This window comes from Numenius arquata, chromosome 20 (genome assembly GCF_964106895.1).
Source record: "Numenius arquata chromosome 20, bNumArq3.hap1.1, whole genome shotgun sequence".
Classification (NCBI taxonomy): domain Eukaryota; kingdom Metazoa; phylum Chordata; class Aves; order Charadriiformes; family Scolopacidae; genus Numenius; species Numenius arquata.
Genome location: NC_133595.1, coordinates 3,624,075 through 3,648,248, shown reverse-complemented (window position 1 = coordinate 3,648,248; position 24,174 = coordinate 3,624,075). Strand labels below are relative to the sequence as shown.

General features: G+C 45.5%; 2 protein-coding genes across 3 annotated transcripts; both read left to right on the top strand.

The window, feature by feature from the left end:
• The first annotated feature begins 1,544 nt into the window (after nt 1-1,544).
• Nucleotides 1,545-7,085, top strand: DRAXIN (dorsal inhibitory axon guidance protein). The gene is made up of 6 exons (XM_074161756.1): nt 1,545-2,004; nt 3,328-3,515; nt 4,080-4,191; nt 4,549-4,638; nt 4,879-4,968; nt 6,973-7,085. Exons 1-6 carry the CDS (start codon nt 1,545-1,547, stop codon nt 7,083-7,085), a joined length of 1,053 nt encoding a protein of 350 aa, XP_074017857.1.
• Nucleotides 7,086-14,285: 7,200 nt separating this feature from the next.
• On the top strand, nt 14,286-23,940 carry AGTRAP (angiotensin II receptor associated protein). 2 transcript variants are annotated; one of them, XM_074161649.1, is made up of 6 exons: nt 14,361-14,396; nt 19,666-19,700; nt 19,934-20,045; nt 20,668-20,866; nt 21,073-21,111; nt 23,058-23,164. In XM_074161649.1, exons 1-6 carry the CDS (start codon nt 14,370-14,372, stop codon nt 23,162-23,164), a joined length of 519 nt encoding a protein of 172 aa, XP_074017750.1. In that variant the 5' UTR covers nt 14,361-14,369. The 2 variants fall into 2 exon arrangements, with proteins under 2 accessions (XP_074017751.1, XP_074017750.1); XM_074161650.1 differs by lacking the exon at nt 21,073-21,111 and having other exon boundaries at nt 14,286-14,396; nt 23,058-23,940.
• Nucleotides 23,941-24,174: the final 234 nt, after the last annotated feature.

Here is a 24,174-nt window from a genome sequence, read left to right as displayed (position 1 = left end):
CTCTTTGAGTTGTTCTGAGTGATGCCTTGATCCAGCTGGTTTGCTCTGGTTCTTAAAGAGAAAATCCTAGGAAAAAACAAAGACTGCGGATGCACAGCTTGGGTTTTGTTTTGTTGCTATTTGTTCCATAGGTTTTGAAGCAGGACTTCCAAGTGCTTTGTTAATAGATTTAGCTGTTGGTCTGGTTTTTCTTTGTCCCAGGTAGCTGCCGACAAAATGCTCTTTCATAGTGTTATGCCTTCAAATGAACTACCCAGCACCTCCTAACTCCATCCTGAAGTAGCAGTTTGTTGTCCTTTGTGGCCAGTGGAAAGACCTGCTTTTCAGACACTGCATTGAGGGCCACTGTGCTGCCTACCTCCTTCTGGGGCAGGTCTGAACTGAACATTTGCTCCCAGGCTCTGAGCAGTAACGGAGATGAATCTTGGAAAGGCAGAATCAGTTGCTGAATGAGCGAACAGGCCTTTCAGTTAAGAGGATGAAGACATCTCCCTCTAAAGTCCCCAGATGCTCCATGAGACTGGGGCTGCTATGATGGCCACAATAATAATAGACCTAATTAGAGAGGTCTCTGACTTGTGCAGTTTCTCAAAAAGCCATGTGTCATAACACAAACTCAGGGATGAAGGAAGACCCTCAAAAATATTATAGCGAAGCGGAATGAATGAGACTAGATTGCAGCCATTGTGCTGAGGGACTCCGTCTCAGTGTCCTTTGGACTTACATTACCCTCCCAGTGACAGCCTCACCTGTGGGGTAAGGTGAAGTGACCTGTGCAGGGTCAAGAAGGGAAAGTGGGACAAGCTAGAGAAAACTCAGTCTGCCTCCCTGCTCCTTGATCTTTAGAGCAGCGTTCCTGCTTTGCTGGCAGCAGCAGATTTATTTCTCTGCTGTGCTGTGACGTATCAGCACAAAATTTCCAGTGTTTTTTCCTCCCTTGACGAGTGTCAGCTACCCTGAAGCAGTACGTGTGTGCACGCGTGTGTCTCTGTCTTGAGCTGCTCAGGGCTGTTGCTGGTCCTGCGAGGCCACCATCTGCCTCCAGTTCTGTTCATCTTGACATCTTCATTGCAAGGAAACCAGCTGTGAGGAGGGGCCAGTGCCAGCCAGGCCCAGGATGCCAACCTGGCAGCAAACAGCTCTAGCCGGACAGCTGGTGCTGTGCAGGCGGCTCAGGAGCTGTGGCCTGCAGGAGCCAGGCTCGCTAGCCCCTCAGATGGTAGGCTGTGAATGGCAGGGTAGGGGGGCTAGTCAGGAATCAAAGGGAAATGTCCTGCTGATTGATGGCCCTCATTTGCACATGAAACTGGGACTCTCAGCCCTGCAGGCCCTGCACGTGTGCCTCAGCTGCTGTAACCAGGGCCGGGAGAGGAGGAGGTAACCAAGGAGGGGAAAAAAATCACTTCCAGCTCTGGACACCATAACTGTTTTCATCCAAGTGTCCTAGGTCTGAATCTTTCTTGCCTTTACAGTTCCTAGAAGTTGGTTGCTTATTTTTTCTTCTTCTTGTTTTAAATTGCAGGTGAGGCAGAGCACCCAGGATTATGGCAACTTCTGCCACCTTCTTCTCTGCCTTCCTTTTCCTGTGCCTGCTGGTTCTTTCTGACATCAGCCCTGCAGACTCCCTGGACCCTGGCACAAAGCTCAAAAATGTCCCAGAGAACAACAACCATCTTCAAAACCAAGAGATGTGGCTGCAGCAGCCCAGAAGTGGGCACCACCACAAACATGGCTTGGCCAAGAAGGAGAGGGTCCATGCCATGTCTCCTAGAGGGCAGCCGGCTGGGGAAGAGGCCCTCAGAATGGGAAGCGGAGCTCCAGCTGCAGAAGAGCTGGCAGCAGAGGGACAGCCAGCAGCCCTGAAACAGAATAAGGATGTGTTCCTGGGGTTTGAATTCCCACATCCTGAGAGGGAGAACCAGTCCCCTGGGTCTGAGAGAGGAAAGAAGCAGAACCGAGAGCATCGGCGACACAGCCGCAGGGACAGGCTGAAACACCACAGAGGTATTTGAGCTCCAAGGGAAGCTGAGGCTGTTGGGTCAGTGGAAATGAGTGTCACTTGTCTGAGGGCAAGAAGATGCAGCTGTGGTTGAGCCACATGGGTATGTGGAGGGTGTGGGATGTGTGCTTGCTCTGGGGAGAAATCTGCCAAACAAAAGAGGCACAAGAAAAAAGGGGAACTCCAGAACCAGAGGTTTTAACTGCTGGCTGCGATTTTGGGAAAATGACCTGGTTTGCCTTACAGGGGGAGCTCTGAAAGATCCTAGGCCTTGAGGGGTTGTTTTAGGGTGGCCGCCTTTGTTTTTTTGCTTTTTTAGCAAATGGTTCAATTTACGAACAAACATGTCCAAGCCATGCTCAATCTCTCTGCTGACTTCAAAACATGACCAGAACTAGAAATAATACAAAACCTCTACTTTGCTTGAAGATCAGTTTGTTTTCATCAGAGTTTGTATTCTTCTATATTTATGCTGAACTACAAAATATATAAACTTTGCATATGTGAAATTGAACTAATTACTTTAAAATGTTGCTTGTTTTTGACTGGGACTGCTTTCCTTCACAGGTCAACTTGTGGGTGTGTGTCTCTGTGGTATGGTACGCTCGGTGTGGTAAATCTTTAGTTCTACTAGAGCCAGGCAATTTATGTCAGTCTACACTGTTTGACAAACTGGGTGTCAGTATCCCTGAGTTCCAGCTATCACTCCTCTCTGCCTCAGTAAGAAGAGTTCTATTGTTTTCTCGGGGGACTGACTAATCAACTCCCATTAAGCAATATAGAAGAGTATGCAAGAAAGCTGGTTCGAAGCGATATTTGCAGACTACGAAAGAAGCCTTGTTTCTTTGGTTTAACTTAAGGTCTATATCTAAATGAATACTGAGGAAGAGCAGGGATCAGGCTGTGAAAATATTCTTCTTTCAAATTAGGGAGGTCCTGACTTGAGCTAAATTGAAATAACCCACAACTAATATCAAATAAGAATGCGTTCACGGGTATTTGCAGCAGCTTAATCCATTGGGTTAAAAATGGTACAAACAAAGAGACTAGAACAAGAAATCCTTTGCTTCTTAAGCAAGAGATAGACATATCTTCAAGAAGGTGTGATTATGTATGACTTAAGTGTGTAAAAATCAAGACGCATATACTCTGGACCTGATCTATAATTTAATAGCACATGACTGTTTTACACTGGTCTAAACACCAGCTCAGGGTGGTAGAACACTGGTCAGTGGCTGGATGAAATCTGAATTCCTTTGACTCAAATCTATGGCACACAGAGAGGGATGAGAGAAAGCTAATGCTACTGTACCCATTGCCCTCTGCAGGGAAGACTCCTGAGGCTGGGCCAAGCTCCCTGTACAAGAAACCTGAAAGCTTTGAAGAACAGTTTCAAAACCTTCAGGCAGAGGAAGCTACAAGTCTGACTCCCACCATGCTTCTCATCACTGCACTGGAACTAGCCATTTCCACAGAAGAGCCTCCTGTTCTTCCAGCCACATCACCACGTTCACAGGTAAAGAGACAGCTGGAAACTGCAGTATACCTCTGATGTAGACAGGAATTTCCTGCAGCTAAGGTGCAGTTTCTTTTTTTTTTTTTTTTTTTCCTCCTTCCCAGTTAGAGGTAAAAGTGCTAGCTTAACATCAAAGCCCTCCCTCAAAAGCAGCACTTTGTCTTGGAGACATCTAAACACATCTTCTTCATAAACATTTCCTTTAGTTGCTTCTCTTCCCTGCCCTACCTCTCCCTTAGCTAGCCATCTTCATTCAGCTTCAAGGACCAGAGAGGCAGTAGGAGCACTTGGCTGGACAGGCAGCGTGTCCTAATGCTCCTTGCTTGCCTTTTGTCCTTATGTAAAACCAGCGGAAACTTCCCTCTTGGCTTCAGCTGCAACAAGGGAAAGCTCTATCCTTTTGAAAATGAGATGCCAAGAATCCCCAGTGGATCAGACAGGGGGAAGGGAAGTGGAAATCATAAAGCCTTTTTAAGGTCTAAAAGCAGCAGGAAAATTTACGAAGACTTCAGTGTCGTTACAGAAATATAATCCTTTGTCTCTTTGGCTTCTTGTGGTTTGCAGGCCCGCCTCAGGCAAGATGGGGATGTGATGCCCACCCTAGATATGGCACTCTTTGACTGGACAGATTATGAGGATCTCAAACCAGAAATGTGGCCATCTGCTAAAAAGAAAGGTGCTAAACCTCCCTGTCCTCTTTCCCAAAAGTCATTCTGTAAGGCTTGTCCCACGGTTAGTGTTCACAGATGTGCTGAGGGATGTGAGATCATAGTGGTGGGGAAAGAGACAAATAAGGATAATGCTGATTGTGTTTTGTGCTCAGTTTCAGAATGTTTCTCATTTTGGATGCATAGTTTGAGGGCAGAGGAAAAATGATAGATGGAGGGTTGAGAAATAGGGAGGAAATTAGACTATGAAGGTTTAGAGTTCAAACTCTTGAAGCTTGAGGCTGTTTATACCCTGGAACAATATAGTCTCCAAAATAAAAACACTAGCGTGAAATTTTCTATCAGCGTCTGTTTTTTTTCTATAGAGAAACGCCGCAGTAAGAGCCCCAACAGTGGAAATGAAACCGTGACGGCTGAAGGAGAGCCATGTGATCATCACCTTGACTGTCTCCCAGGTCAGGATCAGCTTGGTAGAGTCATTTCTCCAAACATGAGATCGTTTGAAATCCAGCCCAGGTTCTAATATAAGTATTCTTATATCTAATACTGATAGAAAGGCAGAGGGAAGGGTGGAGGCTCTCTAGGCATGTTGTGGGAACAGATGATGTCTGTACCATGGAGCTGCCATGGGTGTCAGTAGCCCTACGAGGGAAGGGGATAAATGAGCTGTGCTGACCCTTGCTCCTGTGTTGCAGGCTCTTGCTGTGACTTGCGTGAACACCTCTGCAAACCACACAATCGAGGCCTTAACAACAAATGTTATGATGACTGTATGTGCACTGAAGGTGAGTTCAGCTCTTTGCTTTTCCTTTTCCAGCTGGCTTTGTAGTTGACTTGGAATAGTGGTTTGTACATGAAAATAGGAGCCAAACTCTGCTGCTCTTAGCCTTTCCCTGCCACTGACTCACAAAGTGACCATTGAGTCATCTATCTTGTTTTCCCTCATGAAAACAAAAATTCTGATAACTACAAACCTAAAAAAAAGCCACAATATATTAACACTTCAGTGGTGCTTTCGAGTATCACAGGTTATTAAAACAGACTACTATCCTTGTTTTACATGACCTTATGCCTAATATGGCTTTCCTGAGTTAATTATGACTGAATTTATAGCAATTTAGTAGGTACGGGCAGGACACAGACTTTTGTTTCTTAAAACTGTTTCTGAAGAATCCACGGCAGCCCTTAATAGCCAGTTGTATTATGAAGATGTTGAGAGGCACACTCTTCTAGTCTGAACATGTTCAGGATCAGGTCCAGGCACTGGGACTTGTCGGCCAGAACAAAACTCTGGTTGCCAAGTTTTGTGACCTGTGTTACATACCTAGTGACTTTGAACGGGTCATTCACCTACTTTTTACCCAGTTAAACAGACTGCTTTCCTGGAGTTGCAATATTAAATGATAGTCTTCACCTTGGGTGTGTCATATAACACTTGAAGGTCCTCATCAGAGACGATGTTCAAATAGATTAGCCTAGAAAAGCATTTCTGCAAGCCTAATGAGGGCTGCCCCTGGCCCTGCTTTATACTTAAGCTAGTAATAAGGTGATGCCAAATATCCTTCCTCTGTAGCATTAAAAAGATCCCCAGAGATGTAGGGTCCAGATAAGACAGACAAGACCCTTAGATAAGAGCAGAGCTCTGATCTTGTGTGCTCTCCTTCTGGGAGGCCAGACTGCCCTGGGGGGATTGGTAATGAGGGGCAGAAACCCGACTTCAAGGTAGCCTTCTCAACATAGCCCAGGGACATGCACTCCAAAAGGCTGCTCAGTGACCTGTGACATCAGCTGGGTCTCCCGTGTGCAAGTACTCAAGGCCAGTTTATGGGCTGTCTCATTATAAAAGCTATAAATCTTCAGCCTCCCCGACTCTGGGGGGTCCTGGCACTGTTGCTATCTGCTGCCTGCTCTGGAAGTAAAAAGAGTTGCAGTTTCTAGGATGATCAGCTCAGCTCCTGCCAACCCAAATGACCAGATCCTGGGCTATTGAAAATCAGGGTTTTCATGAGAATTATTTACACAAAGGCTGTACCCTGTTTGGCCCAACTAGCTATGCACTCTGGTGTAACAAAGTCAGACAATAGACACGAAAAGATAAATCTATCAGTGCCCGAAACCAGTGTGTTACCCTGACCAGAGGCTCCCATTGCCTCCCACTGCCATGGGAGAGTATGTACTGATGTTTTTTACAAATGAAATGGCTTATTTTTCCCCCCTTAGTATTCATCAATGCCATATCACATAGCTTCCCTCAGACCCTGTACTTCGAGCATCCAAAGCAGAGAAACTGAAGGAGATCAGCAATGAGCTCTGGATCAGATGTCCCAGTAATAATGCTTCAAAGTCTCTTCTCTCCTCTCCTGAAGCTTCAGGGAAATAAATAGCAAAGGGAGCTCCCTAGCCATTGCTGCTGCACATTAAGTCTATAGTAATTTCCCAATGGAGAGATCACTTAGACGGTAATGGGAAGTAATAGGAGGAAACCAAGCAAGGCTTCCATAAAATCACTGGAAACAATCAGGATAATTCATTGGTATTTCAAGAAGCCAGTAAATCCCAAACCAGAACAGTGAGCCAAGCAGAATAGCAGGGCCCAGAAAGCAATATGCCCTGCCCACGCGAGGCATTTCTCTACCACCTCATTTGACACAGCCCAGGCTTCCCAGTCCTGGGACTGTCCCCACTGGAGCAGACTCTGTTATGAACTGAGACCGAGAGCCAATTGTTTGATGTTAGTGCTCTAGTGAGCCCTGGTCCCTTCTGCTCACTTATACGTGTCTTTTCCGTAGGGCTACGCTGTTATGCCAAATTCCACCGGAACCGAAGAGTGACCCGGAGGAAAGGGCGCTGCGTGGAGCCTGAATCGGCCAACGGAGAGCAGGGATCATTCATTAATGTTTAAGAGGGTGGGACTCCTGCCTGGATGGTCAGCAGCTGCGGTCAAACTGTTTATACCTAGCAATGGGAATTAGAGGAAAAAGTCAAGCAAATGACTGGAGCTGCAGGCTCTGAACATGCCAGGTTCCAACAAGACTGAGGCTTATGTTAATTATAGAGTGGCCTCAGCCTTTTCTATACCAGGACTGCATTCCCCCTCCCTTTCCTCAGCACATTCCTGCCATTGAGCTGGGTCCCCTCTGACAGTTAGTAAGAGATGATCGTGACTAACCATTCTGGTGGTCCTGGCAGGAAAAGGCTCTGCATTTTCATCTCCTCCTCTCAACAGAGGAAACGTATGAAAGATCATTCAAGTCAAAGGGGATAAAGCTTAAACTTTACCCTTTAACTATTGCTTGAGAAGAAAGGTAGATCCTCCTTAAAGATCAGAGGTTCCTAGAGGATAGGAAGCTTGTAGCCTCCAGGCAGAATCAAAGATAAGGAAAGGGATCAGCAGGAAGCTGGCTGCCTTGGTGAGAGCTGACAAAGCTCTTGCTCTCTCCCTTGTTCACTGCTACAGACAGATATTCCCTGGCTGTTACATACTACCACTTCCTACCTGTCTTTGGGACCATCCAGTCCCACTCCATCCTTTCTTGCTTCCAGAGAACCACCTGGTTTCTGCAAGGACGTAGCAAGACATTCCAGCCTGCAGTTCTCACTCATTTAGTTATCCTCCCAAGTCTGTTATTTTTAATTATTACTTTTAGAAGCTTTCTGGGGAAGTGATAGTTTTCCTAGTGAGCCAAAAATAAAGTTTTTGGTAACAGGAGATAGGGACGGGCTGTTCCATTGTAGTAAACCCTGTGACATGTTGCATGTGTGTTTCCATGATATGTAAATAAAGATATGATAGATATCCTTTGTGCAACTCTTCTGCTTCTTTGACTGCACCTAAGGATGTGGCAGGAACCAGAAAAGGCCTATAAGGGATCTGGCCAGCAGGTAGCACTCATGACTCCAGGTAATTACACAGAGTAATTGTCCCACTTGGTAGAAAAATATTTTTACCCAAATTGGGGATCCAAGCTTTACTGTAGCCTCACACAAATTGCAGCTAACAGTCAGTTTCTGCCTGGTGTAGCCATCCAGATGTTTAAAACTTCTTTATATTACTACTTAGTTACTGAGTTCAGTGATATATCAGAGCAACAAAGGCTACCTGTGTTAAACAGGAGTAGTGTTAGTTGGTAAAGATGTTCTTTTCAACGGCTAACACCTGCTAACCTGCTGGGAGACAGCTCTGAAGCATTTTTATACTCAAGAACCTGGAGATGTACAGCACTTTTTGTAGGAATAGAAATATTAATCCTGGTGCTCTGGTCAGAATCCTCTTTTCGCTGCTTCCCTAAGCCCTTCTGTGTTCTATTTAGGTAGCAAATCTCCATTTTGCACTCCTGTTTCTGTTGTAGTGTCACTCTGCATTGTATATTCATTCAAATGCTGTTAGCATAATAGTTTACTCCTCTAATATGATGAGTGCCCAGTCATGACTACAGAGATATGCTCTGAATACAATATTAGTTCTGACCCACATACACCTGCGCCGTGAGGCGGTACACGAAAGAAGGAATTTGTAGAGGAGCATTTAGGCAAAACCTACTGCTTGGTTGGATGTAGCTATTTAGATTTCTGCTTATAGCATTACAGTCTTAGCTCAAAAGGCAGGAGAAAAGAAAGGTAATTTGGGTCCATCTCTATGCCACGGCAGCAAGGAGGCAATTTGTTAACCCAGAGAGAGAAATGCAGCCCCTCCCTCAGCCCAGATGCAGAATAGTGGGTGGTGCTGCCAGTGGTATTGTGAGTGAAAGCATAAAGGGAAAAAGGCCTTAATTGATCACAGCCAATTGCAGAGCTCTCAAACCCTGGTCTGTGTGACACCAAAGAGAACCACAGGCACAGCCATTATCAAAGCCAGGTTTTGATACCACACTGCTTTCCAATATAGGAGCCGAGATCCGGGTGGAATTGAAAGAAAAGCAGGAAATTTTGCAGGGCTCTTTATCCTTGGTGATCCAGGTATTCATTGCCCCATACATTACATACAGAATCCTTGTAGGATCCCAAGGCAAAAGACCTTGCCCAGGTCTTTTGGGCAAGACTGTGTTGCAAATCATGTGAAATACAAGCAGGCTTAAACAGCAAGTCTGAATTTTAAGCCAGAGCTTTTAGGCTCCAAAAGGAGACTTCCTTCTTCAGCTCTTGCTTTTTCAGCTTTTGGTCTGCTATTAATTCTGACTATAAAGAACACATGATTCTTAATTGGTGGGGTTAGTTAAATGTCTAAGGTCAGTGAAAATTGAGTTAATTATTATAAATCAAGTCACAAGATTATTGGATTGATTGCTCACATTGGAGTTTCAGAAAGAGTCCACGACCAAGACTCATTCTTTCTGAATCAAACTGTGATGTTACAGAGGTGAAGCAGAAAGGGTGAGCAGCAGCACAGGCACACACTGCACAGCCACAGCAGCATGAAAAGAGTAAGACAACCTGATTTATGTATCAGCCAGATCAACTACTGACTTCGCAATTGCAGTGCAAAGGAAAGCTGTTGAGTAAATAACATGCCAAGGTGTGGAATACAAGACAAGCCTGTGATATAAAACCCCAGGGCAGCATTTGCACAAGTCCAACCCACATCTGAGTGCAGCAAAGCTTTTTAGTGCCGCTCTGTGCTGTCTCCAGAGCATGACAGCAGCTGCAGAGCAATAGTATCACTGGGTTACATTCAGCAACTTTCCCCTCCCTTCCCAGCATCTCCCAGTCACAGTGCAGTCAGTGACAGTTCCGCCTTTGGGTGCATTAGGTCTGAATAAGAGAGAGGGAGACAAATGTCAAGCAAGTCTTGATTTACATGTTCTTCTCAACTGATTGTTTGAGAAACTCAAATTAAGAATTCACACAAGCTCAGCTTCTTCTCTACTGCCCCCAGACAGCTTAAACCAGAGCTTTTGCAAGATTTTCTATTGTCTTGAAAGGACTTTGGATCAGGCCCAAACCAGCCATAGCAGGGCTCTGTGGAATAATTTTTAAAGTTAATTGTAGGGTATGCATGCAAGAAAGGTGAGCGATAAGAGTCCCACCCAAACTCCTGCTCTACAGCTACTGCTGTTAGCAGCCTCACAATGAGTCCAAAGGGTATGCATCATTTTAAACCACTTCTCCAAGGGTGAGAATCATTAGACATGGAAAAGAGAGGACAGCGTGCTGATTTGACATAATCATCTCAGCAGCTGCCTGCTCTGCAAATGCTGTTGAATCTCAGGGATGTTGCTAGCATTTGCTAAAATGATGACTGCAAGGGAGACGGGGAGTGGAAGCACAAATTAAAACACTTGGGAATCATTCTGTCTCAGGTCTGTAATAGTCTGCATTCATTTTAGCTTGGGGGTGGTTTATTGAAACCCTCCCACCCCATCCCCCCAGTAATTACCCTGTTGTCAATCCACAGTGTGTGAAAGTGCTTCAATTTCAAACCCATGCTATACTAAATTGTTTGAATCCATGCCGGTCACTCTCTGCTACATAAAGCCTGGAAAAAGCATTGCTTTCACATTTTTTTATCAGCAAAAATGAGGGCTGTTGTTTTCTTAGAATGTCCTGAGTGATCACATTTACTACATAAATCCATTTCTAGTATGTCACTTCATTTTCTATAGTGCTAGAGATTCACTAATCTTCAAGAGCAGTCCCTCAATGATATCTCAAAGCTCTAGTTAGATTTTAGAAAAACAGATGAGCAGGTCTTTCCTTGCTGAGATTCGAAAAGACTTTCAAGTGCACTTGTCAAGATACCACATTAGTGTAACCCTCTCCACTCCCCAAATCACCTTGCCATAGACTGTTTTGCAGTGAAGTTGCAGGAGGAGGCTCCCCAGCAGCATGACAAAATGCCTTCACTTTCCCCTCCAATCCAAATAATGTTTCCGCTTGCTGATTTCCCACTGGGATTTAAAAGGAAGTTTGTAGAGCCAGGACAACTTCTATCTGCCCTTCTTCACTGCTTATTCAGAAAGGCTCTATAGATAATATATGCATTTGTGCCGAGCTGATACCTTCGTTGCTCTCGGCTCCACAGCCAGGGGCACAGCTCAAAAACACAGGTGTCAGCTGCAGCCTTTAGCTACCTTCAGACTAGACCCCAAGTGAGGGATGCAAAGGGCAGAACTACGAGGGGTGGGCTTGTCTCCATCCCCATGGGCCAGATGAGGATAGCAGGAGCAATTGCATTCCTTCCCCATGGAAGTGCTATCACCTTATCCACCAAGGGTACAGTGTCCTGAAAATGCAAAGGAAAGCATTTCTGCCTTATTAGCCTCACTTTTATGCTGTCAGGAAGGGAGCCAGCTGTGTATTAGGTTTTTACTCAGTCTGCGCAAGACACGCCACCTATATATTTGACATAAAGCAGCTAATTGCTGGATATCAGTTGCAGTGAGCTGAACTCACCTGGACCAGTCTTCCAGTCAGGAAAATCTCCATATCCTGTTTCTGGTCTCCTGGGTCGTCTGCTTCTCCCTGCAGGTCTTCTTTAACGTGCTGCTTATCTTTCTCACCGTGTTTATGTTGCTTTGAGTTATCAAGCCTAGGGAAGGGAACAGAGACAGCAGGTTACACACAGAGGCAATTTACAAGGTACAAGCAAAGCAAAGCAGAGATAAAAAACAGCCAACCCCCCAGATCAGATAGGTGTGAGACGTGCAAATGCATAATGTCTATCATAGCTCTCATTGTTTTCATATCCATGAGATCATTAAGACATTTCTAAGTCCCTTGAGTCCATGACATGCAAGCGCAGGATATAATAAGCAGGGCTGAATTAATTGCACGATACACTGATGAACAAAATGAAGTAAAGTGCTTTTATTGTACAAGGGGAAACGAATGCTTTGCATTAAACAGCAGTCACATCAATCCAAATTATGGCTCATGCTGCATAAATGATAATGAGACTGTGTCACTCAGACTGGGTGAGAATGCTGAAAGGAGCAAAGACGCCCACATACTGCTGGATCTGAACAGTGCTCGTACTTAAACTGGGACAGGGGAATTTGTCTTTATAACAAACAGTTCTCCTTTGATAGATACCTATCCTGGCAGAAGGGCATCCTTATTGTGCTTGCACCCAAATACTGAGCCAGAAATATGGCTATTCAAAGTCTCTTTTTATCTTTTCCCCTACCCCAGGTGTTCTTTTTGTCATTTGCGGTAAAATCCAGTCCTTGACATTACTGGGACCACTAGCATTGATCCCATTTGATGCCACTACTTCTGTGAATAGCGGCAGGGCTTCCCTGCAAGACACAGAAAAGGACATGAAGTCACAGCTGATGTGGCATGTGGCAATAGATGAGTTAGATGAGTTATATTTCAATCTTTCATCTGGTAATGTGGCACATTCAGAGACTCCTGGGGGGGGACTTTCACAGCCTTTTTTTTTTTTACTGCTGTTCTGAGCTATGCAGCCGGTCAGTTTTGTTCTGCTGCTTCCTCTGGTTAGCATTTTCTATGTTGTTTCATTTTTGGCATTTAATAATTTGCCTCGGGAGATCTTCAAGCGTGCTGCCTATTAGCAGTCAATAGCAGTAAGGGTGCAGTGAAGGACAGGCTAGATGGGGCTACATTTGTGGCTTGTTTGAGAATGTCTGAGTGTAGGTTCAACACTGCATGATTCTCATGCGTAGCCTTGCACTGCACTGCTTGAACTGGAAGTGAGATTGAAGGATGACTCATACATTTCCACATTCAGCTTCTGCAATGAACTTCTGACTCCTTGCTCATTCCTTAGAGGCTCCATCTTTTCTGCAAGAATAAATGATGACAAGAAAGCAACTGACCCAGTAAAACATTGTAGTCTTACACTGCAGACCAGTAAAGCATACATTGGGCAAGAAGGGAGGGCTTGAGAGGGGTCATCCTGACTTCTTGGTTCTGTTAGTTCATTTGCCATACTTGGAGAGAAGACTGTTATTATGAGCTGGACAGGAAATGGTAAGTACTGGCTGTACTGTGTGCAGTTGGGTTATCACTTATCAACTTCCCTAGCTCTAAAATGAGACAAGCTTTCTTTCAGAACGAGAGATGAAGAACTCTTGATTTGGACCAGGCTTTTAGGCAGAGATCAGTCATCTAGTTCTAGAGAAAAACCTAGGGCCAGTGGAAGGAACTAAGTATCTGTCAGCCATTCTAGCTACATGGCTAGAGACTCCAGTGCCAACCCCAAAGGCTGACCTGAACTTGACTCGGTGATTGTGTGATACAGCTGAGCACAGACAGCACCTTGCAATTGCTTTTTTATTGCTGTTTATCAAGAGTCTCTTTGTCACTTCTCACCTTTTTGTCACAGCACCGCTATGCGCACAGCAGCTTTCTCTTTCTCCAGAAAGCTGCTAAGTCCTACACACGCTTTGGCCTTCCAGGACTCTGCCTGCAGCCCGAGCATGCTGTCAAACCTTCCCTGGGCTGCGTTAGGCACATAAGCAGCAGGAAGAACTGTTTGGCTGGGTGTTTGGAGTCAACAACTCATCCAGGTGCACTTTTAACCTAGTGGTGGCTTTTGTTTTGGAAACAGGTGCTGTGCAATCCACATCAGGTAACTAGAGACTATTTCCTTGTCTGGAATCTGGTCATCTTGCAAGAAATCACCACTTGCCACTCAGTCCACAGAGGCACACTCCAGAAACACCGTGTTGTAGCAAGGTGGGGGTCGGTCTCTTCTCCCAAGTAACAGGAGATAGGACATGAGAAAATGTCCACAAGTTGCGCCAGGGAAGGTTTAGAATGGATATTAGGAAAAAAATTCTTCACTCAAAGTGTTGCCAAGCACTGGAACAGGCTGCCCAGGGAAGCGGTGGAGTCGCCATCCCCGGAGGTATTTAAAGGCGGGCAGGCGTGGTGCTGAGGGACATGGGTCAGCGGCGGTTTAGGCAGTGTTGGGTTGGTCTCGATGATCTGAAAGGTCCCTTCCAACCCAGACGGTTCAATGATTCCATGACCAGCTCCTGTGGCAGAGGGCACGGTTTTCGGCAGAGGCCCGGCCTCCACCTCCCTCCTGACCCGACGATGGGCCGGCCTCGGGGCTGGGGCTGGGGCCGGCCGGGCGCGGCGGGGCGGTGTCCCGGCTCCTCCCGCCCCGCCGCCCTCCCCTGGGCGGCCCGGGGGCAGCCCGCGGCGGCGGCGGGGTCCGGCCCAGCCCTACGTGAGGCGGCCCCGCCGCCGGGAGTCACGGGGAGGGCGGGCTGGTGTCATGGAGCTGCCTGCCGTCAACCTCAAGGTAGGGGCCGCGGGGCCGAGTCGCTCCCGGGGCTTCCCCGGCGGGGAGGGGCCTCTCCGGCCGCGCGCTCGGTCTCCGCGGGCTCGGAGAGGCGGCCGGGCCGGGGGCTGCGCGGCTCCGACTGAGGCCTCGCCGTGAGGAGCGGGGGGGGGGGGTGTTTCTCCGGGGCGGCGTTTCTCCGGGGCGGCAGCCGCTCTTCCTCGGCCGCGGCGGGGGGGAGGCGGCGGGATGGCGGCCCGGGGAGCCGGCGCTGAGCCCGTCCCGCCCGCTCCCCTCGCACGGCCGGCGGCTTTGCCCCTGGTCCAGGACCTGGCCGACGGCCTGGTCAAGAGATGCGGAGGTCTCCCAAGAGGAGAGACTGGTGTTTCTGAACCTTCTTAATGGGCAAACGTTGCAAAAGGTCTTGGTCATTAAGACGGGCAGGGAACGACTCCACGGTTCTTTCTTCAGGGCAGTTGCTAAAGTGGCCGAGGGCTGGGCTGGGCCATCAGCTGGTTATTAACTTGTGTCCATGGAGGTTTCCAGCTCAGCTGACCTGAGCTAATCCAGGATAAACACTGCACAAGATCCTGAGGAGGCAAAGTTTTTGCTTGTCAGGCAAAATAGTTTAGAAAGATGATCCCACTTCCTTTGGGCTTGTCATCTAGTAGATAACTGAAATTGCTTCCCCTGTTGGGGGGTGGGGGCCTTCAATTGGGGAGAATTTGAAAATTTCAATGAATATCTGGTAACCAGAGAAATGGGAAATAATGGGCTTATCGAAGTTACGTTATCTTTTCACTTTGGAAGAAGCACATCCTTGGGGAGAAGCTGGAGGATGCTAAAATTACGTTTTTGATTTTGATGTTGGTGTTTGATATTGCAGCCTTCCCTGATACCAAACAGATGAATTTTTCCTCCTTTTTTTTTTTGTCTTTTGTATCAGAGCCTTGAGATTTTTAGGTGCATGTGCCTTTTCTCTGCTTCACTACTTTTGTATCTTGTATAGGAAGTTTCAGCTGCTCTCTGTGGTAAAAACTTTGCCCAGAGAATGAAAGCCCTGATCACATCAGTCTTCTTCTGCGATTGATTTATGAAGCTGTGAGCAGTGGCCCCGGAGCAGGCTGCCTTCGCGTTGGGTGGGAGGGTAATATTATCTCAGCTATCATTAAAAATTCAGCTTTGTACAGCTTTCACGTGGCTGCACTAAATAAAAGCTTGGCATTCATATAACGATGTTTCCCCCTCTTACTAGTTCACCAAGAAAAGCAACTTCCCTTCTTAGAGGCAAGTAAGCAAATGGATTTTTCAGGGCCTGGCATGTGGATTATATTACATTCTGGGAGCTGATACTTTGCTCTGACAAGTTTGGACTATTGTGTGATTCCCAGGGCACTAGGAAGATTAAAAGATCTTGTCTTCTGCTTTGTTTTTTATTGTGGTTTGATTTTTTTTTTTTTTTTTTTCCCATGCTAAAACAACAGTGAAAAATAAGGATGTTTAATTAACAAGTTTGCCAACATGAAATACATGCTCCACCATGGGAGGTGGAGATAGAGGAACTGAAAAACACGGACTTCTTGAATGAATGAGTCACCATGACAACACAACTGAAATGTTGCCTCTCTCTGCTTTCAGACAACCATTCCCAAATCTCTTCCTAGATAAGAATGAGTTTGTCCTGGCCAAACAGTTTTCAGCATTAAGAATTTCCTTGTCAAGCCTGCCGGTACTGCTCTGGGGAGGAGCTGGGGAATAGGGAGTTAATAATTGTACCTGCTTCTTTGTGTTTTGTTCCTGAGTTAGGGCCTGCTTCCCGAAAACATTTCTTAAAGGTGGGAAAGATTCTTATTCAGAAAGGGACTGGAAATAACACACACTACGGCTATTCATTGGCATGATCTGCTTACAGTTTCTGTGAGATTAAAAAAAGATGAGCTTCGTGATAGAAGCGGCTCCAAGAAAACTGCGTGACTGAGCTGTGTTTGTGCCAGAACACAGCAATGTCTTAGCCTTGAGGTCTTTCCTTAAGCTACTTGCAGAGCTATAAAATTAATGTAGCAGGCTTTGCCCTACAGTGGATGAGGAACGTGCTCGTGAAACAGCATCTACTGCTCTAATAGTAATGCTGAGCAAAGCATGCGGGAAGTGGCATAGCCATAGTTTTGCACGAACGCTTGACACCTAGGATTATTGCAATAACTATGCAGAGCCTCGAAATACAAAGTTTGAGTTTGATGGAGCCTGGACAGTGCCCTACAATCCATGTGCCTGGAAACATACATTTTGTTCTTGAGCATTTTTAAATGCTAGGTCAAAGAATGATAGAATAATTTAGACTAAAAGAAGTCTCTGTGTGTCCTCTAGTCCAACTTGCTGCTCAAAGCAAAGCTAACTTCGAAGTTAGATCAAATAGCTCAACTCAAAATTCAGCTGACTTTTAAAAATTTCTAAAAATCTCTATCTCTAAGGATAGAGCCATGCCAACCCCGTTGGATAGCCTGTTCCACTGCATAACCAGTCTCATTATTATCACTCTGTTATAATAATGAGGAACATCCTCACGGGTGGCTCACTCACAGGTGGCCACTGAGATCTATATTTTGGTAAGTATATACTCAGGTGAATATGTCATTCACAGAGTAGATGAGCTCACTCTCAAAAAAAAAAAAAAGTAAAATACAAAGAGTTAGATACTGCAAGAAAGTAATTGTAATTTGGAACTATGTAATTTTTAACTTACTCAAAATTCAACTTTATGCTAGGCTTTGTGCTGAAACATGTTTAAAGGAGTGAGTTCCTGTTCCAAAGAGTTTCCCATGTAATGGGACCCAGGCAGACCCAGGATCTTTTTATACTTGACAATTAGTTCCATCACATGCTAGGATTTGCAGAGGAGCTAGGAATCCCCCTTAGCTCTCCCCAGTTTCCAATGGGGTGCTTTTCATACATGGTCATCCTTCTGCCCAAAAGGGATAGGGACAAAGGTCTCTCTTATTTTCTGCTCTCAGCACGAATTCAAGTCTTAGGAGTTACTTTCTTAAATGAAGAAATGTATGCCTTTCTGAGGTACAGACTCAAGTCCTTGAACAGATGGAAAAAATTTAAATTCTTCTGTTGTCTCATCAGGAGACTGTCTGCAAATTATTTAATCTCACATAGTGACTGTAGCTTTAAAAATATTCTTCATTAACACTACATTTTCTGTGTTAAAGCCTACCAAACCCACAAGTTTATTCCATAGTGCCCTGAAGAACTGTTGGGTAAATTGGACTAATAACCAGGAAGGGAATGCCTTGTTTCTATTTCAGCAGCCCCTCATACTATCAGCCCTGCTTTACCTGACGTCTAAGCTTGCTTCATAATTTAGTAACTGCAATATTGATCTAGACAGCTTTTTTTAAAAAAAGCCACCCTGCCTAATTATGTTAACTGGTGAGCCTTGAGGGGTCTTGTGGGTATGTAACATGCAATTAAATACTACCTAATTAAGAATTTCCCTGATGTTGTGATAGTCTCTTGAGTAAATGCTATTTGCATGTCTCCATTCTTATCCGAGAACATCTTGTATTTTACCGATTAGCAGCTTTTGCCTGGTCTCCATGGTGCAATTTGGGAGAAGGGAAAGTGGGGGGTAGCGGGGAAGCGTTTTGTAGGCTTTCATGAACAATTAAAAAAAAAATTATTAATAAAAATCTGTTTAAGCAGTGTTTGAAGTTATGACAAAGGCTGGGCTACTCAGGGTGACAGCTCCACTGATGTGTTAGGGTACTGCAGTGAAGCAAGAGCTCTGCCTTATCCTAAGACATCTCCAATGTGGTACCTGGGCAGAGCAGTGGGACCCAGAGCAGATGCCTCACTCCCGTTGGTTTCCTGGCTGCTCTTCACTCATGTCACAGCTTCACTGATTATTAACTCTCTTCTCGAGCAACTAGTTTTGTATTGAGTTAGAGCGTGGATAGATGTTTTAAGTCAGCGAACATAGCAGGATGTCAGTAAATCTTATTTTTTTTTTTTAGTGTCTTAATGTTCCTGTCTGCATACAGCTTTCCTGTGCTACCTGAGTAATTTTGCATTTTGCTACTTACTCATCTCCCTTTTTTTTCTTGTTCTTCTCTTTTCTTTTTTTTTTTTGTTGTTGTTGTTTCTGTGGGAGTATGTAGGGGGAGTGTGCTTCAGAGGGCTTTTGGTGGTGGGTTGGTTGTTTTTTTTTTTTTTTCATATCGAGGTCAGTATAAATGCTAATTGGAGCCTTTCTTGCAGCTAGAAAAAAAGCAAAAGTGCCTGTTTCCCATGGATCCTCTGATACGTCCAGGCTTCAGCCTTTCTTTTATGAGGCTGCTAATAGAGCCTGTCTTCCATATTCTTGTTTTCACAAATGTGAAATGAGTGAAAATGAGCCATCTCCCTGTGCTGAGGTTGGCCAGCAGGCTCAAAAGCAAGTGAGCGCACGGATATAGGGATAGAAGAAGACTGAAGAGGTATATTCTTGTTCCCATTTGCTGTCTTAATAAACATGTAGAGTATGTCTCCTTGGTTACAGAAATATCAAGTGCTGGTGAACAGAATCCTTGTGTCGCTTGTTACAGTAAGATGCCTTCTTCTTGGATTTGTCCGCTTGAGCACAAGGATCAGGATCATTAAGGACATTTGCAAAGTATGGAATCTGTGATAGCATTATCTTATTGCTACTGTTTTCACTGCCAGCAGCGAAAATAGCTGTGTACTATGGCAAGATCGGGTTCTCAGGTTCCTAGAAGATGCCTTCAGGTCTGTTAATATTGCAGTGAGGTTGAACCACTGCTCTGAACAGACTGGAAGGAGGTAAAAGAAGGATTTACTGTGGAGTGGAGTGAAATTGCTGGGAGCTGCAGGCATGGCTTTCAATGGGCTTCTTGGTGATGGGACGCCAGATTGGTCTTGTATAAACTGTGCTAGCATAGCATGAATCGGATTGTCTGGCTTTCTGTACAAACTCTTCTGGAGTTCCAAAATCAATAATCCATTTAGAAAAGACTAAGTGGGCCCTGAATCAACTGTCGACAGAGATGACAACAATAATGAATGACTACAGCGTAGCACCATAGGAAATACTCAGCAATAGAAGCAGAGAAAAATGGGTTTGTGTCTTCACTCTACCAGTTGCTACACCAGCTTTCTGCACTGGTTCCTGGGTCCAGGGCACTCTTCCACCCGTCCCTTGGAAATAAGATGGTGTCATTTCACGTCGATCCTCCCACAGTTCTCCCAACTTGCTGACCTGTCTTCCTCTCTGTTTTTTTTTCCATAGGCCATCATTCTGGTACACTGGCTGCTCACAGTGTGGTGAGTGATTGGTAACTGGCCTGGCCTGGGTGAGAAGAGGGTATTCCTTCAAATTAGGGATGGGACATTCTTGGGGAATCAGCACTCCTTGTTTCTGCCTGTCTGTGTGCAAAAAGATCCTACATCTAAGTGAGATGTTTGTGCAGGAACAGGGATGAATGCAAACAAACTGTTGAAGGCTTATTGTGAATGTGGGCTGGGTTGTTTTTTTTTTTTTTTGTCTTATTTGACAGGGGATGTATGAATTACGTGTTTCCAGGCTCCTATGCCTGGGGAAATTTCAGTGTCCTTGCAGTGGGGATCTGGGCCATTGTGCAGCGAGATTCCCTGGATGCCATCATGATGGTGAGTGTGAGGGCCTTTGCCTCCACCAGGCTGCTCGGGGAGAGGGTGGAGGGCAGAGACAGCTTATTTGAGTCAGTGATGATTTTCAGCTGTTCCCAATACAGCAGTGAACAAGTCAAATTCCCTATTTGGGTTGTTTTGTTTGTTGTTTTTTTAAGAGAGTGTATAAATCTACAAGCACTGTAAACCATGGTGAAAAGCATTCGCTGTCACTTATTTTGCTTCTCAGAGGTGAGGCATACTTGAGTCTTACTATTTTTACCTGCTGTTGTGACTTATAATGCCAGAGGAGGACTCAAAGTGTTTAATATGCTTGAGTTGGAGGGGCTATTTCACCTTCTCTGAACATTAAAGAGATTGACAAGCAAAAATAAACAATCCTGGAGTATACCATAAGAAGGTGTCTGACAGCTGTGAAGAAAATGCATGAAGTACAAAATCATTCCTTTAGGAAACTCTGTCTACCTGGGGCAGTGTCAAGGGTTAGCAATGTGTGATACTGGGGTGAAGGCATGATTGAGTGAACACAGCTCTCTCACAGGAAATAGATGCTGTAACTGACTGTTACTTCTACTGGTTAATCCCCTATTCAGTTCCTGTCCCATTCTCTCTTTGTTTCCAGTTCCTGACTGGCCTGCTGCTCACGGTCCTCACAGACATCATTCACATCTCTGTCTTCTACCCTCCAAACAACTATCTCACTGACGTGAAGCGTTTCAGTATAGGCATGGCCATCTTCAGCCTCCTCCTCAAACCTATGTCCTGCTATTTGGTGTATCGAATGTATCGGGAGCGTGGAGGAGAGTACACCTTTAACATAGGTAGGATGTTTCCTCTGCCTCGTCTGGTGTTAGGGACACTGCCTTGCACTTTGGACCCTTCAGCCTGAGCTCTGTACAGCTGGATTCTGCCCCCCTTTCCAGGGAGGGGGGTTGTGCTCTCTCTCTTGCTCGTGTCTGTTCTCCCATTTTGTGGTTCTGGTGTGTCTTAGGCCTTAAATTTACATTCTTCCTCTCTTCCCTTGCAGACCTGGAGTCCTCATCTGACAGCCATTTTGCCCACAATGGTACTGAGACGACTGTTGTCTCTCTTACTCAATGTCACTGAGAGGCTTTCCCTCTCTTCCTCCTCCTGCATTTGTGGGTGCTTGTTGGAAGCCTTTGGGTGTCCTTCTCTCTTTGCCAACCCCTTCTTTTCCTTCTGGGGGAAAGTAGAGGCAGCATCCCCTCTAGCTGGACTATGCATGAGAGGGAAGGAAGCTGTATTTCTAACTCCATGCTTTCTCTGGGCCTCACATGTCCTAGCTACCTTGATTGCTTTGGACCTCCATTTCCTCACCTGGAAAATGGGTCTGATGTTTACCTTGTGGGACTTCGTCTGGAGTCACTAATTTTTCTCCTGGTTGTACATGCTAGTGATAATGTGGCAGCCTTGCCAGAGAGGAGGGGCTGTGGCTGCATGGTCTGGGTCTCAGCTTCTTTGCCAAGCATGCCTGGTGCTAGTTCACCCAGGGCAGCTGCCAGGGATTGTTTGCTGTGTGGGAGTTCACCCTGGCAAAACCAGCAGCCTGGCACAGTTATCTTCTTGCCATCCTAAAAAGGCTGTGCAGGACAAAGGGTGGTATAACTGCATGACAGTCTTTGAAAACTGTCCCTTGTGCTGCTTTGGTGCTAGCAAAGAAGATAACGCTTCCTGTGAAAAGAGGTGGATACCTGCAGAGGAGGAGAGGCCATGGAAGGAAACCATGGCTTGAGGCGATATGCGCTGTTTGCATCTCTCTGCTAGTGGAAGGTGGATGTCTTCTCCATCAGCTACTTGTGCAAATGCCAGACAGATCTATCTTAACTGGGTCAGAAGGCCTGTGAGTCAACTGCAGTGCCTTGCTGTGGGCCATGTTTGTGCCATTTTTCACAAGCTGCTAACTTGCTTGTAACTGCGGTTTGACATTTGGATCCCATGGGAAGTGTAAGAGTTCATTTAGGAGTTCCATCCCTTTGCTTGGAATTTGGGAGCACTCCTTTTCAACCACACTACCCCAACACAGGCGTGATATTGTCTGAGAGTCTTCTCTCAAGCACAGGTTGGAATTCAGATGCTTTGTAGTTTCATATCTTCTCCTGAACTGTCTTTCTCACAAGGTTTTCAATACAAACCGTGTGCTGTTGTTTTGTAGAACGTGGTTGACAGATTCCCTCTCTCATTTTCTTGCTATGTGGCATTTTCCTTTTGAACCTAACAGTGTTTTATTTTTCCTGGTCTTCTCTGTCTCGTTTTCTTTCCACACAAAATCCTTGTTTTTTGCTTGACAGCATCCTTGCTGCTTAAAACAAGACTCTGACATGGTTTGGTAGCCACCTTTGATTCGGATTGCTTTCTAGCCACAGCAGATGCCCGCCCTATAGATAAAGAGCTGTCCGTGCACATTTGCTGTCTGTCTCTCTTCTTTGCCCACTCATGCACTGGACAGTAACATGATTTTTGCACCATTCTTGTGGCACAGGCAAATTGTTCATAGTGTAATTGGGAGCCCTGCTGATTCAAATTTAGTGCCATGGTGTGGCACACTTGAGGCATAGTTGCATTGTTGGGAAGGGTGGTTCATGGATGAATCATGCTTTTAAATCTGTGCCCTGAGCTAGCCGAGGTTCCTGCTGCTTCTGGTTTTGTCTGTTCATTTTTCCACTAGATTTCATCAAGTTGATCTTGCTGCAATATGCTATTACAGGAGCCTGTTATGCTCCTGTGTAGTATTGCGGGTCTTGCTTTCCACACAGCCATGTGGCTACTAAGAGAGCAGTTCTCAGAGAATGAAGAGGCATGTTAAAATGCATCTCAGTTATTTTGCCTTTGATGAAAGGATGAGTTTTCTTACCTCCTGTGAGGATCACAGAACACAAGAGCTGGTAGAGCAGCTAATGTGGTGTGCTCCTGAGCTGTTGGTTTCTTCTAGGGGATTTGGTTCTTGTGCTTTTGGTTTTTTTCCTAAGCTTGTTCTCTTCCTTCTCCACTCAGGTGTCGCCCGTGCAGGCCGGGATCGCAGCACCTACGAGCCAATTGATCAGCAGGATGCCCCTCCACAGTGGCCTGACTCAAGCAAGGCAGCCCAGCAGCCGTACTGATGCCCTCTCTGCACCAGAACAGACGCTTCCCTTGCCCAGTCTCCCAGTCTAACCTTCCGCTCTTCCCATGTCCATTCTGATGGAACAAGACCTGCTACTGAGCAAACAGGAGACGATCCGATTTTACATTTCTTTGCCTCCCTGAAGGTTAGGGAGATGGGTTCCTGCAGTAAGCCCAGAAGATCTTGGAGATGTCATCTTAAGCACTGTGACTCTTTGTAATCCCAGTACTCTCCTCTCCTCCCTCCCCCTCTGTGTGAGTGGATGCACCTTCTGTGGGCTTCACAATCTTGTCTTGTGCATCCTCCCTATTGTAAGGGAACCACTCAAAATATTCCTGGACAAGCTTTCTTTAAAACGGTTATGCATTGCCCTTAAACAATACAGTTTACCCTACTTTTATGCAGATACGTTTCCAGGAAACATCTGGGAGTTCCTGATGGCTGTTTTTGATGGTGTTACTTAAGATTTATGACCATAACTCCCTATGCTAGCTGTGGTGGTTTGCACAAAGCTGGGGTTGGTATAAAATGCTCTTACTGGGCCAGGGAGCTGCTTGTGCTCCCAGTATCTAGTTTTGGGTTTTATTCACTGATCCTTTTATGCAAGTTGAATGTCCTTCAGGATACTTAAAATGGCTGTTGAATGTAGGTTATACTCTGTGCCTTGAAATGTCCTTTTTCCTTCAGCTGCCTATCTTAACAGAACTTGAAATGTTACATTTTTTCTAAGAAAACTATAAAACAAACACAGTTTTTCTGTGTTAGAAAAAGTTATGCTGGTCACCTATGTCTCATTTGAAAATGTAGGTATTCTTGAGGGTTTGGGACTGTAGCCAGGCAGTCTGGGAGTGTCGTTAATGGGGGAAGGTCTACAGGGCTTTGATGGCTTTTAGTGTAAGCTTTACTCAGACAAGTAGAGCATATTGCTTGTAGATGTGTGGGTGGTGAAGGTGGGTTAGTAAAATGAGGATTGGGGAAAGGAAACGATGGGTTTATCTACAGTGCAGT

Coding starts and splice junctions, on each gene's coding strand:
- AGTRAP (XM_074161649.1), top strand. CDS start 14,370: ATGGAGCTGCCTGCCGTCAACCTCAAG. Junction 20,046..20,667: donor CCCTGGATGCCATCATGATG/GTGAGTGTGAGG, acceptor CTTTGTTTCCAG/TTCCTGACTGGCCTGCTGCT. Junction 20,867..21,072: donor AGAGTACACCTTTAACATAG/GTAGGATGTTTC, acceptor CTTCCCTTGCAG/ACCTGGAGTCCTCATCTGAC.
- DRAXIN (XM_074161756.1), top strand. CDS start 1,545: ATGGCAACTTCTGCCACCTTCTTCTCTGCCTTCCTTTTCCTGTGCCTG. Junction 4,192..4,548: donor GCCATCTGCTAAAAAGAAAG/GTGCTAAACCTC, acceptor TTTTTTCTATAG/AGAAACGCCGCAGTAAGAGC. Junction 4,969..6,972: donor TGACTGTATGTGCACTGAAG/GTGAGTTCAGCT, acceptor TCTTTTCCGTAG/GGCTACGCTGTTATGCCAAA.